The sequence below is a fragment of the Pholis gunnellus genome, assembly GCF_910591455.1.
Source record: "Pholis gunnellus genome assembly, chromosome: 3".
Classification (NCBI taxonomy): Eukaryota; Metazoa; Chordata; class Actinopteri; order Perciformes; family Pholidae; genus Pholis; species Pholis gunnellus.
The window spans coordinates 4,707,680-4,723,120 of record NC_136529.1 but is presented as its reverse complement, the minus strand read 5'-3'; the positions used below and the strand labels follow the sequence as shown (position 1 = coordinate 4,723,120).

At 44.4% G+C, this 15,441-nt stretch overlaps 1 protein-coding gene across 1 annotated transcript; it reads right to left on the bottom strand.

Moving 5' to 3' along the window:
* Positions 1–210: 210 nt before the first annotated feature.
* On the bottom strand, positions 211–12,892 carry cfap57 (cilia and flagella associated protein 57; the record flags this gene model as incomplete). The annotated part of the gene is made up of 21 exons (XM_079186278.1): positions 211–393; positions 532–675; positions 773–907; positions 2,305–2,421; positions 3,581–3,724; positions 4,242–4,400; positions 4,502–4,675; positions 4,772–4,962; positions 5,061–5,154; positions 5,943–6,098; positions 6,474–6,635; positions 7,822–7,995; positions 8,446–8,658; positions 8,992–9,105; positions 9,212–9,377; positions 9,580–9,713; positions 10,977–11,129; positions 11,214–11,376; positions 11,911–12,161; positions 12,254–12,567; positions 12,736–12,892. The coding sequence occupies 21 exons, from the start codon at positions 12,890–12,892 to the stop codon at positions 211–213; spliced, it is 3,498 nt and encodes a 1,165-aa protein (XP_079042404.1).
* Positions 12,893–15,441: the final 2,549 nt, after the last annotated feature.

The following is a 15,441-nucleotide window of genomic DNA, read 5'->3' as shown; positions in this document are numbered from 1 at the left end:
ACAGCTGTTGACACAAACAGGAAGTCTTCTGTAGCGTGGGCCGTCTCATTTCGTAGACCGCACGGTCCAGCCTACGCGGTCCTCAAAGGACGCAGCCCACGTAGACCGCGAAGGCTGGGTCCTCCGAAGGATGCAGTCCCTGAATTGAGACACAGCTTGTGTGTAGCAGAAAACACACGGCTCCTTGTCCACCATCTTGTTTCTGATCTCTTAGTTGGCCCCTTGGTTATCGGGCTCCTTTCGAGGCCCTTTAGGACGCGACCTGTCGGACCTGTCGGACCTGTCGGACCTGTTGAGGGCGGTCAGCTGAGCCGTCTGGTCTCTGAGCTGAGTCCTCGCCGTGTGCAGCTCCTTGCGCAGCTCATTGATTTCAGTAATCAGAGTTCCTTTCTCCTGCGGAGGAGAAGACCACCACTGTTAGAACATCTGGTCTTCAATAAAGAACACACAGGAAGTAGATCTACTGAATGTGAAGAGACGGATTGTTTCAATAGGAAGTAGAACGTCAGAGTGTTGTGTTCTATAATGCACCCTCATGATCTTGACGTAGGCCCTCTCATGCTCCTCAGCAGATCTGGCCAGCCTCGTCCTGAGACCGTTAACGGTCTTCTCCTGGTGATCACGCTGGTGACCGAGCGTCCTCTGAACGTCTTCGTCAGCGCTGCTTTTCTTCACCTTGGAAACGTGAATCACAAGTTTCAATAAGAATAAGAATGATTAAAGCATCTCTTTGTCGGCTCTAAGGGATCCACCCACTACATGAAGCGCTCACCTCGTCGGTCTGCGGTACGTAGCGGGCGTAGATCTTCTGCACGCTCTCCTTCAGCTTCCTCGGGTCCTGGATGAAGCTGACACACTCGTGGAGGTCTGACTTGAGCCGCTGAAGATGCGTCTCCAGATCCTTCACCTGTCCACGGAAGATACATTCACATCTATCTTATAGAGAGGCTAGTGAGGGAACACATTCTGGTGATCCATTATCTTTTTTGACACACTATACGATGACCGTTTCTATGACAGCAGTGCAGTGCCTGTTCATTGTTTCAGAGTGGGCTGATTTCTCGGCCTCCAGCTTGCAGCGTTCTCGCGCCGCTCGTCGCTCTTTGACTACGCGGGGCAGTGAAGAAGACTGGAGCTGTAACGTTACCCAGCATCCAGCAGCGACATTGAAACCAGGCAGCGAGCCACGACTTGTGAACGCTCCGTGCTGACGACATGCCCGATTCATTCGCCATTCTTCACTGTTATTCAAATTTATCCAGGATATCTACAAAATCATGATCACTTGATCAACTTCCCAGCTGAGAAGTGTCAGTGGCACAAAGTGTGGCCCTCTGCGCTCCAAGGGGTCGAACTGCAGGTTTGAATGTTTATTATTATCTTTATCGGATGTGGTGAAGTAAACCTTTTCTTTAAAAATCAGGATTTTATTCTCATTCAATTGTGACTTTATTTTTCACAAAATATGAACACATTTTCCACACCTGAGAACACAGACATGGGAATCTTTTGAATGTGCAGAAATCTTCTTGCACACGTATGAGCTATCAAATTCCAGTGATTTATAAAGGAATTCAAATGAATTCATGCATCTTTGACTTGAATATGTGCCACGTGCACACATTAACCTGTTTCTAAGTCATTAGTCTGACTCTCCAGATGTGGAATGTGGGTATGAGTCTTCCATGGTCTGCTTAGCGCCTCCTAAGATGATTGTGATTGTTTTTAAGAAACACAAACAAGTCAGAGCGTTTATTCCCCGATACCAGAATGCTAACTCCTGGAGCCAGACCTTGATATTCTGACTGTCTATGCTCTGCTATGTCATAGACACAGGAGAGGAAACTATTTAGATCAGGCTTAGAATGGATGTTTTCTGATGTTTTTGCCTCTAATCTCCTGCCCGTTTGTACATGAAGAGGGATAGTTGTTGCTAGTCTGAGTGAGATAAACGTGTTGCTGTCCCTCTGCCACTGCTCAGCAAGGAACCTCATGGAGCATCATCACTGTTGGTATTTACACTGTGCTTTTCCTGCTCTGACATGTGCACAGGTCTCCTCCCATCAAGCATCAGAGAAACGCTGTTATTTCACTGTGAGAGTGTAAACATGTCAAATTAAACGGAGATCAGAGTTTAGTTTAATCCTCCACACAGTTATATGTTGTTTATTCTATGAGAGGAGAGAAATATGACATCTATCAAATAGCTGTTATAGCCTTTAAAACCCTGTAAAGCTGGTAAAGTAGCATGTGCAGCATGTGTGTATCCTCATGCAACCCTCATAGTGTTAGCTGTGTGCTCACTTTCAGCATCTCCTTATGCATCTCCTGATTCCTGGTCCTCAGTCTGAGCCCCAGAGCAGAGACGCTGAGCGTCAGCTGAGTGTTGCTCTTGGCCGTTAGCAGCAGCTGCTCCTCCAGCTGTACAGGAGAGAGAACAGAGCCGCAGAGCTCCAGGTGTCAGCCTGTTGTCTTTGATGCAGATCGGCATTTATATCATATTATGGGATAATGCATTAATGTGTTCATCACTTCAACGTTGCAGCTGGAAAAGGTGGATCATCATTTATGAGTTCATCATCCATCCATTATCTGTAATCTGGAGCTGAAGCAAACTAATATTAATATAATAATTCAACTCTTTCAGGTTGGAGCAACAGCCCCTGTCCCTGGTGACTATAGTGGTAAATAGACTGTACTTGTACATCTCTTTTCTAGTCTTCTGACCACTCAAAGCTCTTTCACACTACATGTCATTATTCACCCATTCACACACTGATGACAGGGCTACCAGGCAAGGTGCCACCTGCCCATCAGGACTATCTAGCATGCATACGCAGCAGGAACAGCCTGAGGGAGCAATTTCGGGTTAAGTGTCTTGCTCAAGGACACGTGGACATGGACTAGAGCCGAGGATCGAACCGCCGATCCTCTGATTGAAGGCTCTATGGGCCACAGTCGCCCCGCAGTACTAGTGTACAGAGTACTGAGAGTGCCCCAACCACCAGGAGATTGAAAAATAAAAAATGCTATCAGCTAGCCTCTAGCAGAATGGAAGTGCATTGGGGGAGACAAGGAGGTCCAGGAGCTCCTTAACCTCCGAGCAGAGGATGAGACAGCATATGACTGGGACGGTAAATGATGGCCTTTACCTTTACCATGAAAGGATGCCTAACTGGCCTGTTATCACGCACACCGCTGCTACACACAGGCTCCGTTCAGACCTGATATCAAGATGCATCTTGGGTAATCCAACAACAAGTGGACAGCTCTAGACACACTGAGGACCAACTGAGATCACACTCAGACCAGCGTGTTCAAGAACGGGTTCTGGTCCACACTGAAGAACAGAACAGCAGTGTGTGTGTGTGTGTGTGTGTGTGACTCACAGAGAGACAACAGCTTATGATGGAACAGTGTTTCCCCTATACCCATTCTGCAGCACCTACAATTTGACACTATCCTCTGCTGTCGTGTTTCACCGAGGGAAGGCCACACACACACACACACACACACACACACACACACACACACACACACACACACACACACACACACACACACACACACACACACTCACCTGATGGATGTGCTCCTTCTTCTCATTGATTTGATCTTGTTGAGGCTCAGTCTGTTTCTTCAACTCGCTCAACTGGAAATCAAGAACAAACTTCAACTTCTCCAGTTCCTGGTTCTTCTTCTTGGAGCTGGAGATGGTCTGATCCTTTATGTTGAAACAAAATTCAGTGGAAGAAATTCTTATTTTTTCTTTGTTGACTTACTTTTTTTATGAGGAACAATATGTAATATTGTCATGACTCAGAGAGGTTCAGGAGGACACAATGTTTCATGTGTGTTGAAGCACTCTCTCACCATACCAAACAGGTGTTGCTGTTTATCTCCCCACTGACCCAGAATCAGTCGAGTAAGTCCAAATTAAATCACATAATATCTGATTCCAAAAGCATCTCTAGGGCCACTGTTTCATCAACGGCAGGTCTATGGTCTAATTCACACTTTTGTATTATATCAACTCTTTGTTGTCTTTCATGTGTTTCTATTTATTGATTTCAAACTAAAATGTGATTAGAGAGATAAACAAATTCCCACTTTTCAACCCTTTCTGCTTCAAGACAAATCATGACTAAACTAAAGCTTTTATAGAGCAAACCTATTGGCTGAATGTGAAAAACATGGAGACCTTGCTGGTAATCTCTTTGAATGTAAAACGTTGAAGCCACCTTGTCCTGGTTGGTCTTCTCGTGTCCAGAGATCTGCCGCTTCAGGTCCTCGATGTCGCTCTCCAGGGAGCGGATCAGACCCAGCAGCCTCTCTCGCTCCTGCTTCAGCTGCTTTATATCTGTGCACCGGTCATCGATCTGTCTCTGCAGACTGTGGAACTGTGATCACACCACCGTCCACCGAAAAGGAAGAAGAAACACAAATGTGAGAGGCATTTACTGAGATGCAATAGGAAGCAGATAACAGGAACTGCGGCCACCTTTTGTGTCATGACACCAGTTTCTTCTTTCAGATTGGTGTTGGTCTCCTTCTCGGTGCGCAGTTTCTGCTCATAGTGGATTTGGATGTCATGGATCCTGCTCTCCTCGTGCTCCTCTACTTGCCTCATCATCTCTTTGAACTCACGGACCTGCTGCTGTGCATCCTCCTGACACTGCACAAAAAGAAAGTTGGAGAAAAACCAAAGTGGACACAAGAACTTCCCTCCAACTCCACAAGACACCATCTGGTCCCTAAAGCTCTGACCGACCTGACCCAGGAGCTGAGTCTTCTCCTGCAGCTTGGCCTCTGAGAGCTGCATCAGCTGCTCGAGGGATTGGATTTTGCTCTCCTCCGCAGCCCTCAGCTGCTTCTCATAGTCTTCCTGCATCCTTTGACTTTCATGCTGAAGATCCTGGTTCCTCTCATACTCCACAATGAGCTTCTGGCTGTAGGATACATCTGTGTGTGATTGACAGACAGACTGATTGATCCTCTGAGAAACAAGGTTACAAGGTCCCCCGGACACTGATAGTAACAGTGTCCTGTCCTCCTCTTACCTAAATCCTTCAGCTCCATTGAGTGTTTCACAGCGGCCTCTGCGCAACTCTCCTGGTGCTCACGGGCCTGCTTGTCCATCTCTGTCTTCATGGCCTATAGGTACAGAAGATGTTATGACAATAAAGGATATTAAAGCCTGGGGAGGCACTTTATGTCTGCTGTCATTGGGCAACAATTCCACAATAACCTTTTAGCGTGTTAAAACATGAGAGAACTAGACTTCTGCATCACCTATTAGAGAGCGGCTGTTCCTATTGGCTGTTCTACAAATGCAGATGCATTGGTAACAACGGCCTACACTGCAAAGCCACCCAAACAAGGACGGACTTATCATAGAGTCTGACAATACTGGCAAAGCATTTCAGAGATGGAGAGAAAATGTTGGTAATAATTGTTTAGCCTTCCGCTAACCATAGCCACCTGCTAGTAGCAACACTTTCTCTCCATCTCTGAAACGCTTCGCCGACATGCAGCTAGCTAGACAGGATATAACGTTATCGGGATCACAATGAGGTTCGGGATGATGTTTGAGATGAATGACTAATGCTATTACAGGTTACTCTGTGAAGCGCATGATGCTCATCTGATGGGAGGAGCTTGGGACAGAGAGGAGACTGGATAAGGGTTGTGTTTTCAAATTCTGCTGTTTCCAGAAAATTACAATATACTGAAAGACCATTATGGAATGTTTGCCCAAAATAAACTGCCTACTCCAGCTTTAAGTTAAAGAACTGAGAGAATAGAGGGATGCAAGTCTATATGAAATGTTAACACTCATAGTAACTAAATATAGCCATTGTTGGTTTCCGACACATGTTTTAGCCATAAACTGTAGCGGTGTTGTATCTGAAGTGGAGGTGTGTGCTAGGTGACCAGCACACCTGTAGCATTGTGTTCAGAGATTCTATTTGCTGGGTGAACTTGTCAGAAAGCTCCTTCATCTTCTCATTGTAGTTCATGTCCTTCAGGCGGAGCTGGTACTCGTTCTCCATCTGCAGCTCGTTCAGACGCATCTTTAGCTCCAGCATGTTCTGGCTCTGCAACACAGAACATGGGATTGGACACTTATGTTGGATGTCCCAATATGTTACCAACCAATTCCTATGTGATTATTCATCTACGTCACTAATCAATCTCAATGAGATCAACGGAGGCAAACTTACAGTGAAAACTGTATTCAAACATTTGCATCAGCACAATATAGTTCATCTATATATAGATAGATATATCTATCTATATATAGTTATATATAGATATATATATAGATGAACTGGGGGCGTGCTGACTGCAATCTACTGTTAAGTACCTCATACCAATACTGTGTTTTTCAAGCTTATGTTACTACTATCAATAACTGAGACATATGGAAGTAAAATGGCCAAATGCAGTCACACACACACACACACACACACCTTCTCCTCCAGGTCTGACTTGGTGATAAGGATCTCCTCAGTGTGGATGATCTGCCTTTTGCTCTTCAGTCCTCGGCCCTCCTTGTCGATGACCTTCCACATCAACAGGCAGCCATCTTCTGACACCGTCAGCAGGAACTGATCGTCGAACGTGGTCACCATCTAAAGGGAACACCAAGTCAGCAGTCAGTTAGACAGACTTGTTATAATGGTCGACATAAGAGATCATTTCTCCCTCTCAACAAGGTATCATCTAATGTGGATGTGAGCGTCCCTCAATCAAAACATCATGGGAGCAGGTTAGAGGAGAAGAAATGAACGGTCATTTATGGGATGATTGTCACGATTAGGCTTTGCCTCTGTGTTCTGTGTGTCTTTGTGTTACTCCACTCTACCTGTCAGTCACTCCCTCAGCCTAATTCCCTTCACCTGCCTCTGATCATTAATCAAGCACTTCCCCCTCATCAGCACAACTCTTCTCACCTGTTCTTCCCTCTACATAAACTCCTGCCCCTCAGTCACTCGTTGCCAGATCCTTGTAATGTCTACCCGCCCGTTCGGCTTGTCCTGTTCCCGGGTTTCCAGTCTGCCTTCCCGGTCTCATTCCTGCAGGATTTTCCCCTCTCGTCTCTTGTCTGTTCTGTGGATCCCCTGCCGACTCCTGTAAAGTCTGCTATTGGATTATTGTTCATTAAATTACCTTCTTCACGCTACTCTGCCTGGTCTGCATTTGAGTCCTCCATCATGCCCCGTGACAATGTTATTCTTCTCCAGGTCCACTCTTCATCCATATGTGCCAAACACGGTCTAAATAAGTCATACACCACACTTTATCACATTTATGCTGACATTAACCAGCGTCTGCCTCACGGATTCATACGCTTTGGTCTTGCCAAATTCTTCATGACTATTGGTCCTTTATATTTAGAAACCTCTGATCCAGTTGCATGAACAGCACTCTTTGCAGTAACACCGTATGCAACGGTCCTGCTAAACATTAAAGCAGACAATGTCGCCCTTCAGGCTGGACCACAGACATCCTCTCCTCCAGCCCATGAGGCTTTGATCGGATGTTCTTCAGTTTTTCATTGAATTTTAACCCCTTTTTCACCATATAGAGAGTGAAGCAGGCTGTTGGTTTATTTTTTCTAGGCTAATTAACAAGCTATATATATATATATATATATATATATATACATATACTTAATATTAGCATGACAGTTTTTTTGCTATGTGTTAAAAACACATTCAAAACATGTTGAAACTGTTTACAATGGGAAAAACTCCAATAGAAATAGTTTGAAGTCTGAGTAGCGTGTGCAAAGTGTGCATCAACATGTGGACCCACCTTGGTGACGGGGCCGCAGTGAGCCTGGTACGTGATCCATTCCTTCTGGATCGGTAGCGGGTATTTAATAGCTCTGACGGTCCCACTGGAAGTCCCGGTGAAGACGACCTTGCCAGAGTGAGACACCGCCACAGCGGTGTGAGCTACTTCATCGGCCGGAACCTCCCTCAGGACCTGTGGAACCCATGACGCACTCAATGGGGAGGGCAAAGAATAACGGATTCACTTTTTCTTGAGCGGCAGTAAATATTTTATATTAAGAGCAGAGGAATGTGCAAGGCCTTTAACTGAAATAGTTACAGAATAAGTTCCTTGTTCCTTCCTGCTTTATAGCCAGAGATACATTATTGCAGCATTGTTGGCAAAAGATATAAAACGATACATATAACAGGAATTTTTACAATGCTGAACAAAAAAATGTAAAGGTCTGAGACTTATTTGAGCCGCCAGTGATTCATTTATTACCAGAGGTTCCCAAACATTCTGGTTTGTGACGAAAAAAAGTCTTGTATCGTTCCTAAAACTTCCCTCCCACATGAAGAACGCATTAAGCTCATTGCGCTTCCACTCGTTTCCATCGATGGAAACTCAACAGAGGTACAGTGGTGCGTTGCTCTCACTCACCTGACAGTCTTGGATCTCCTTCAGGGTGAGGTCCGTACCCACGGCCAGCATGGTCCTGCAGTCTGAGGAGAAGGCCACGTCCGTGTAGCTGCAGGACTTGAGGACGCTCTCAGACTCACGCTTACCCGTCTGTGTGTTCCACTCGTACACGGCGCCATCCATCCCGCATGACACCAGCCGGGTGTCGTCCAGGCTCCATTCAATGCCTCGCACCTGCAAAAAAGAAATTATATAATTGTATTTGTACATTTTATTTGATATCTTACAGAACTCTTGACTTGTACAGAGACATTGTATTCCTTTTTGTATTGTTGGTCATATGTGTAATCTATATAATATTATATATAGACTTATTTTATGTGTGTAAACAACAGTGTCTAGTCTTTACCTTTATTTGTCCTTGTTCCTAGCTGCTATTTCAATTTCTTAAGTACAATGAGGGAGATGTAAAAAAAATAAAAAACTGAATCAAATTCCGAATAGAGGCGTTCTGATCCTGAACTCACTCGTTCCACCTGCATCGATACTCTCTCCTGGCCGACTCACCTTCCCGTTGTGGCCCTTCAGATTGAGGATGTTCTCAAAAGAGGTGACAGAGTAGATGTGGATGACGTTTCCGTTGTCGGCCGCAAACATGTGGCCACCGTGGCTGAAAGCACACTGAGGTGTGGCGAGAGAAAGTAGAACAAATACAAATAAAACGGTAAGAGTTCAAAAGTGCTTCATGTGGCTGTGATATCTGCCATTTAACCCACATGTAACCCACCTCTCTGCAGCAGCGCACAGTGAACTCCTTGATGGTGCGAATGTCGTCGATGAGCAGGTTCATCAGTCGGAGTTTGTCTGAAAAGCCCACCAGGATGAAGAGGCCAGTGGGATGCAGAGCCACGCTGTGCGCCTCCTCCTGGAACTCCTTGTACAGCTCCAACAACCTAGTGACGAAACACAGGGAGCAGCCACGGAGAGACACAGCAGCATGTATAAATATAACACTGAACACACTTTTCCAAATCACGTTTGAATACCAATCTATACGTGTGTGACGATGTCAAAGATAGTGTGGAGAAATTAAGCAAATACATCGCTGGTCATGAACAAAATAGCAAAGGGCTATGGTGTGATCTAGTCTCTTACTTTGTTTCATAGTTCCAGATGCGGACAGAGTGGTCCAGAGAGCTGGTGGCCACCAGCGGCTTTCTAATGCAGACGGACAAACCAGTGATGGACTGAGAGTGGAAGGACTGCGACAGGAACTCAAAATGTTCCTCCTGATGGACAGAGTTACAAACAAAGGTTGATAGAGTCGACAAAAGGATCCAAAGTCAAGGAGAAGTTGTTTTGATGTGTAAAACATGAGGGAAGAATGTGCCAAGGAAGCACCGGAAGAGGGAGAAGTGGGAAACTGGCATGAAATAAAGCCTTAAAGCCATCATAGCGGTTTTGCTTGGAATGCTTGGAATGACATGCTAACATGCTGATGTGATGTAGGTGTAATGTTGACCACATTGCCATGGCTGAAGAGAAACAAGATAGAAGGACAGACAGCGGAGGGTAACGACTGAAGGAAAAAGTAGGAAGTGAAAGAAAGTAATCTGAATGACTACATCTAATTACATTGTCTGATTGGAGACTAGTCCTAGCATAACATAAAGATTCTGGTTGTAAAATAGCCCTTCATTGAACAAAATGCAATGTCCATAGTGAAGAAAATGAAATACAACCCAGGAAGGCCGGTTTGAGTACGTCTGATGTGGGCGTGGATGTATGTAATTGGACAACACAGTGTCAGGTGACATCAGATTGGATTGAGACAAAAGCTTTGGTTACACTTTATATTAAGGTCCTTGTAGTAAGTGTCAGGTAATTGGCTACCATTTACATGGAAATGATGGAAACTAAAAAAAAATGAATCAAACTGTGTTAAAGGGTGTTTTTGTGCTTTACAGCTAAAACATTGTGTATATACTGTATATATACATATATATATTTCTTTATTCACATTCAACCAAGCTGGACAATATGTAGTGCTCATTGCACATGAGGGAGCTGTGAAAAGCAAAGTTAACTGTTAATAAGGGTATAACAAATGATCTATTATACTTAATAAGGCATTGTTCTCGCTTTGGATCCAATAGCTTCAAAGGCACAGTTGACTGTTAATAATTGCATAGTAACGGATTTATTAAGACACTCATGAAGCTATAATTAACGTTCTTAAGCAGTCTATAAACTGTAAACATTATGCTTATAAATGCTTATAATCTAACAATAAACTTGTTTGTGATATCATTAACACTTATATAGTCGTATTAACACATAATACTGTTAATGGACTTATAAGATGCTTATTACCTAATAAGAAACGTTTATTACAAGGACCTTAATATAAAGCCTTTCCACAGTTTTTACCCTCCATGTTTTGCTCGAGTTCTCCTTTAACGCAGTGGTCTAATTAAAATGAACGATGAGGCTGTGTTTATTTTAACACAGTGCCACAGTGTCAGTGATGGAGCAGGTAGAGGTGACTCCACCTTGTTGAGCTCCACAGAGGAGAGGCTGAAGCTGTACAGCTGTCCTCTGTCTGTGCTGATGGCCAGAGTCTCCTCTGCTGGACTGATGCACATGGTGTGGATCTCCTGGGATTCAGCCGAGGTCAGCTCATTGTTGCATGGGTCTGCTGGGATCTGACGGATAACAACACACACACGTGATCCCTTTGCAACACACACAGAGTCTGCAGTACCACCGTCACCTGCATGAACACTCACCCGTATCTCCCTGCTCCTTCTGTAGCCGTCCTCGCTCTTTTCAAAGAGACAGACGGTGCCAGGACCCAAAGAGCATGCAAAGCCCTTGGAGTAGGACAGAATGGCTGTGATGCGAGGACCTTCGCCCACGCCAGCGTCTGTGATCTTCTTCATCTCCACTGGCCTGTGCAGTGAATTATGGGGAAAAAAAACAAGGATATTCAGCAAAAACCAACAGATCAGTTCATCCGGATGCACCAAAACCATACCGAAAAGTTGGCTTTGTTGAAAGAACCAATGACCTGCTGCACCACCATCATACCCAGAATCACCGTAAAACAAAACTTGCATGATATAAAAAGCTTTTTCCAGAGCTTTCAGCTACACCTCAAGGCCTTCATCAGTGGATGCAATTTGCTAAGTTGTGTTCACGTGATTGCGCTGAGCTGTTATCACATGACGGACACTCAATACTTCATAGGTGTTCCTTTTTGTTGAACTATTGTCATGTGGTTTGAACCTCTGGATCAATTCATCGTTGGTGTTTCAGGATTTGTTGAGAATAAACTCAGTGTAATCTTTCTATTACATAACACACATTTGTGTTATCCTTCACACTTTCTATATGTGACATATGAGTATATAAAACAATATGTGACTAAGCCATGCTACCACATCATCACAGTAATGAGCTCCATCCTCTGACCTGATGTCACACTGCTCCTGCGCAACCTCAGTAGCCACGTTGATCTCTCTCCGCAGGTTTCCCGACTCGAACACCAGCAGCCTGCCCGCGTCCGTTCCAGCTATCACCCGCTCCTCCGTCACCCAGGCGTGACACAGGAAGTTGACGGCCTCCACCTTCGCGGTGCGGCTCTGCTTCAGCGCTCCCTCCGAGTAGCGCAGCAGCTTGAAGACACCGGAGCCGCTCACGCAGAGCCGCGTGTTGTAATGAGGGCTGAAGCTGACCTGATGGGGGCATCACATGAAACGCTAACAACGGGCTCAGAGCACGCGCGCCTGCAATGCACGAGAGCTGTGGCTGCCTCTGGACGACTCACCTGGGTGACAGAGTTGATGGAGTTGCCGGTCTTCACCGTTGCCAAGACTTTCTGTTTTTCCCACAGCCAGAAGACCAGCGTCCCGTCCGGGCCGCCCGTTTGGCCTATCAGGTACTTGGAATCGGGGGAGAAAGCCACGCACACGAACTCTTGCACCAGCACGTCCCCGGCGGTCAGAACCTTCCTCTTCCTGCCCTGCTCGTGCTGCAGGTCGAACACGGTGACGGTGGCATTCCCGCCACACTCCGCCACCGCCAGGTAACGCCGGTTGGCGCTGATGGCCAGCGCGCGCATGCCCTGGCTGTTCTCCGAACCTGGAGAGACAACGGAGACGGGACGACAAACAACTAGCGTTAGAAAAATAAATGGAATTTCAGACGACTATGATGCCACATGAACTATTTAACCTAAACAGGCTAACGGGAACAACATTAGCGAGGTGCTTTAATTCTTCGAAATCACTTAACAAGCTTGTAACGTACCTGGAATGAACCTCTGACATCTCTGGACGGTGTTGAAGCACACGCAGCTGTTTCCACCGGGAAAAACGACCGTTTGCTCATCGACGAAACACAAGTTGTTCGTCACACCTGTCCGCAGACCGAAAATGAAATGAGACTGTGCAACAACAGTGGCCATTTTCACAGTCGAGTTTAAAAAGTTTGTTCAGACTTTAAAATGACTCTCCACCAAAATACATTCATTTAGCTTTAGCACTAGCTAACTATAGCTTTAGTTTTGAAAGCCAGAAAGACGCTCACGCGACTGACTAAAACAGCTAGTATGGGTGATTAGAGTCCCGTCGCTAGGCAACCCAAGATATCCCGCGAGAACTTAAATATTAGAACCCTCTCCTCTTTTATGCTCGTCTCTCCATCCACCATTTCATACAGACATTGTAATTTACCCCATCGTTTCTTTATCCTTTCCTGGACATTATAATTAACAGGCAAACTGTTTTCCTACTTTCTGACGTCCGCTTCTTTCTTAATGACGTCTCGCGGGATTTTGGGGGCGTTACATAGCGACGCAACTCAACAGCATGTGTGTTGAAGGGCTGAGTTGTCTCGTGGTGGAATGTAAGGTGACCTGCTCCAGCTCTGTAGGCCTGATACACTTCTTGTTACTTGGTCTACTTTACTCGAGCATTATCATAGAGCCCGTTATCTTATTACACTTTATACTTCTGCACTAGGCCTGTACTTCAGAGGGCGGTTATCTGAAAGTCATACTAGTTAGGCCTTCTCTATTCACACAAAATCATTTTATAAAAAAGATGCCGTGTCATAGATTACTGCCCAAAGGTAAGTTACGTCCTCAATTTGAAATAGGAGTTTGTGTAAATAAATATTTAGACTAGTGGAAGGAGCGATAGGACAGAATTATGTGGATATCAGAGGTAAGGAGGCGGGATAATGTCAGCACAACATCATGGTATAGACAGCACATGTGAATGACTAAGCAAAAAAAGATTTTAATATTATAATATATATATGTTGGTGCTAAAATAGACAGCACATCTGAAAAGTCATTGATTAAACTGCATTCTAAAAGGTAGGAGTTGGGTTAGAACTTTATGATGAAAACTAAAAGAATACTGATGGGAAAGTGATCTAACATTTAGGAGCCTGATACGTGCATGTGGATCAGTTTGTTTGAGTTGGCAGCAGGACGAGTTAGAAGTTTACTTTTCACAGGTGTGAATATAAAAAAATCACAGCAATCCAGATTGTGAAAGTTAAAGGCTTTAATGGCACGATTCCATAACACAAGTGAGTGGTTACTGCATCCGAGGCTCTAATTCAAGACAAGTTTCATGTTTCAGAGCGAGTGATGCTGCACTATACAAAGAAACCAGTGTAGTGTTCATCTTTTCTTATTGTTTGTATGACTAGAACTTGTTGTATGCGGGTTCCTCTGGGTTCCCCCTGGGGACAATAAAGTCCATCTAAATTGTAAGTTCTGTGATCAGCCAAACAAACTGGCCTCACATTTGTTTTAAAAGACATTATTGCAATTATTTGACCAGTTTTATCAAATGAATACAGCCCATTTAGAAGTTCTGAATATGCAGGCTGACAGACACAAAAACTAATGATGCAAAAAAGTTACAACTTCAGCACCAGGGAGTTGCCTTTGAAGGACAGTCAAACTAGCGGTGACTTAGTTTACAATACCAGGTTAAAGTTCAACCTCAACACAAATCATGGACCAAAAAGTGTAGCAGGTTAATGTCAATGCAAACATTCTGTATCCATAACATCTATGGAAAACTCCCATGCCCGCTGATGAAGACCATGGGATATGGTCGAACGCTTTGGAAGAAGGAGTACGTGGACCTTTTAAGTGTTTTGTCAAACAAACAAAAAGCCAGTATTTACATTTTGTAGGGCTCTTTCATTGGTCCAGTTCCTGTTATAGCTCTGACAGATGAGTACCTGAATGAAAATACCTGGTAGATACAAAATGGCTACTGTTTCCCAACATTGCTGATGCAATGAATGAACCGTCACACATCACTATGTACGCACCAATAGAGTCCTCCATATTGGGTCAAATGTAGGCAGCCCCTCTCTGAACGATGCAGAGGCCTTCTCCCCATGTCCTGATACATTTGATCTTGATATGAATGAAGCGCATGCAATGAGACGCAGTTTCCTTTTAAAGTCCATCGGGGATGTTGTTGACCTGTTGACCAGAGGAGGTCGACACATTTCACAGACTGCTTTATGCCCCTTTATGGTTTAGCTTATTTCAACATTTTTACATTCAGAACTCTGTTGTGGGGAAAACAAATCCATATAGGATCATGAAAGTAAAGAAGCCCTTTGAAGCAAGTATAAAAAAATAATTCTGGTGATTCCATTTTCTCAGTCTGATCTAAATTGTCTTCTCTCCTGTGTTTATGACCTAAGAACAGCTGAAAATAAAGGTTTTGCCAGGATTTTATATATTTTTTTAAGTTACATTACTTTTTACCTGTGAAAAGGGTCGAAAAAAGTTTTGGCAGGTGAAAATAAATGTTCTTGTATTAGTGTTTGTTGTTGTAATACTCATTTTCGGCCACAAGAGGATGCAGTGCACCAACACCCTCATGTTCTAAACAGGACAAAAAAACATTCATGTTTTCTTCCATGCACTCAAACTCAAGGTACATATATTGTGTGTTAGCAAGTTATGTACAATAT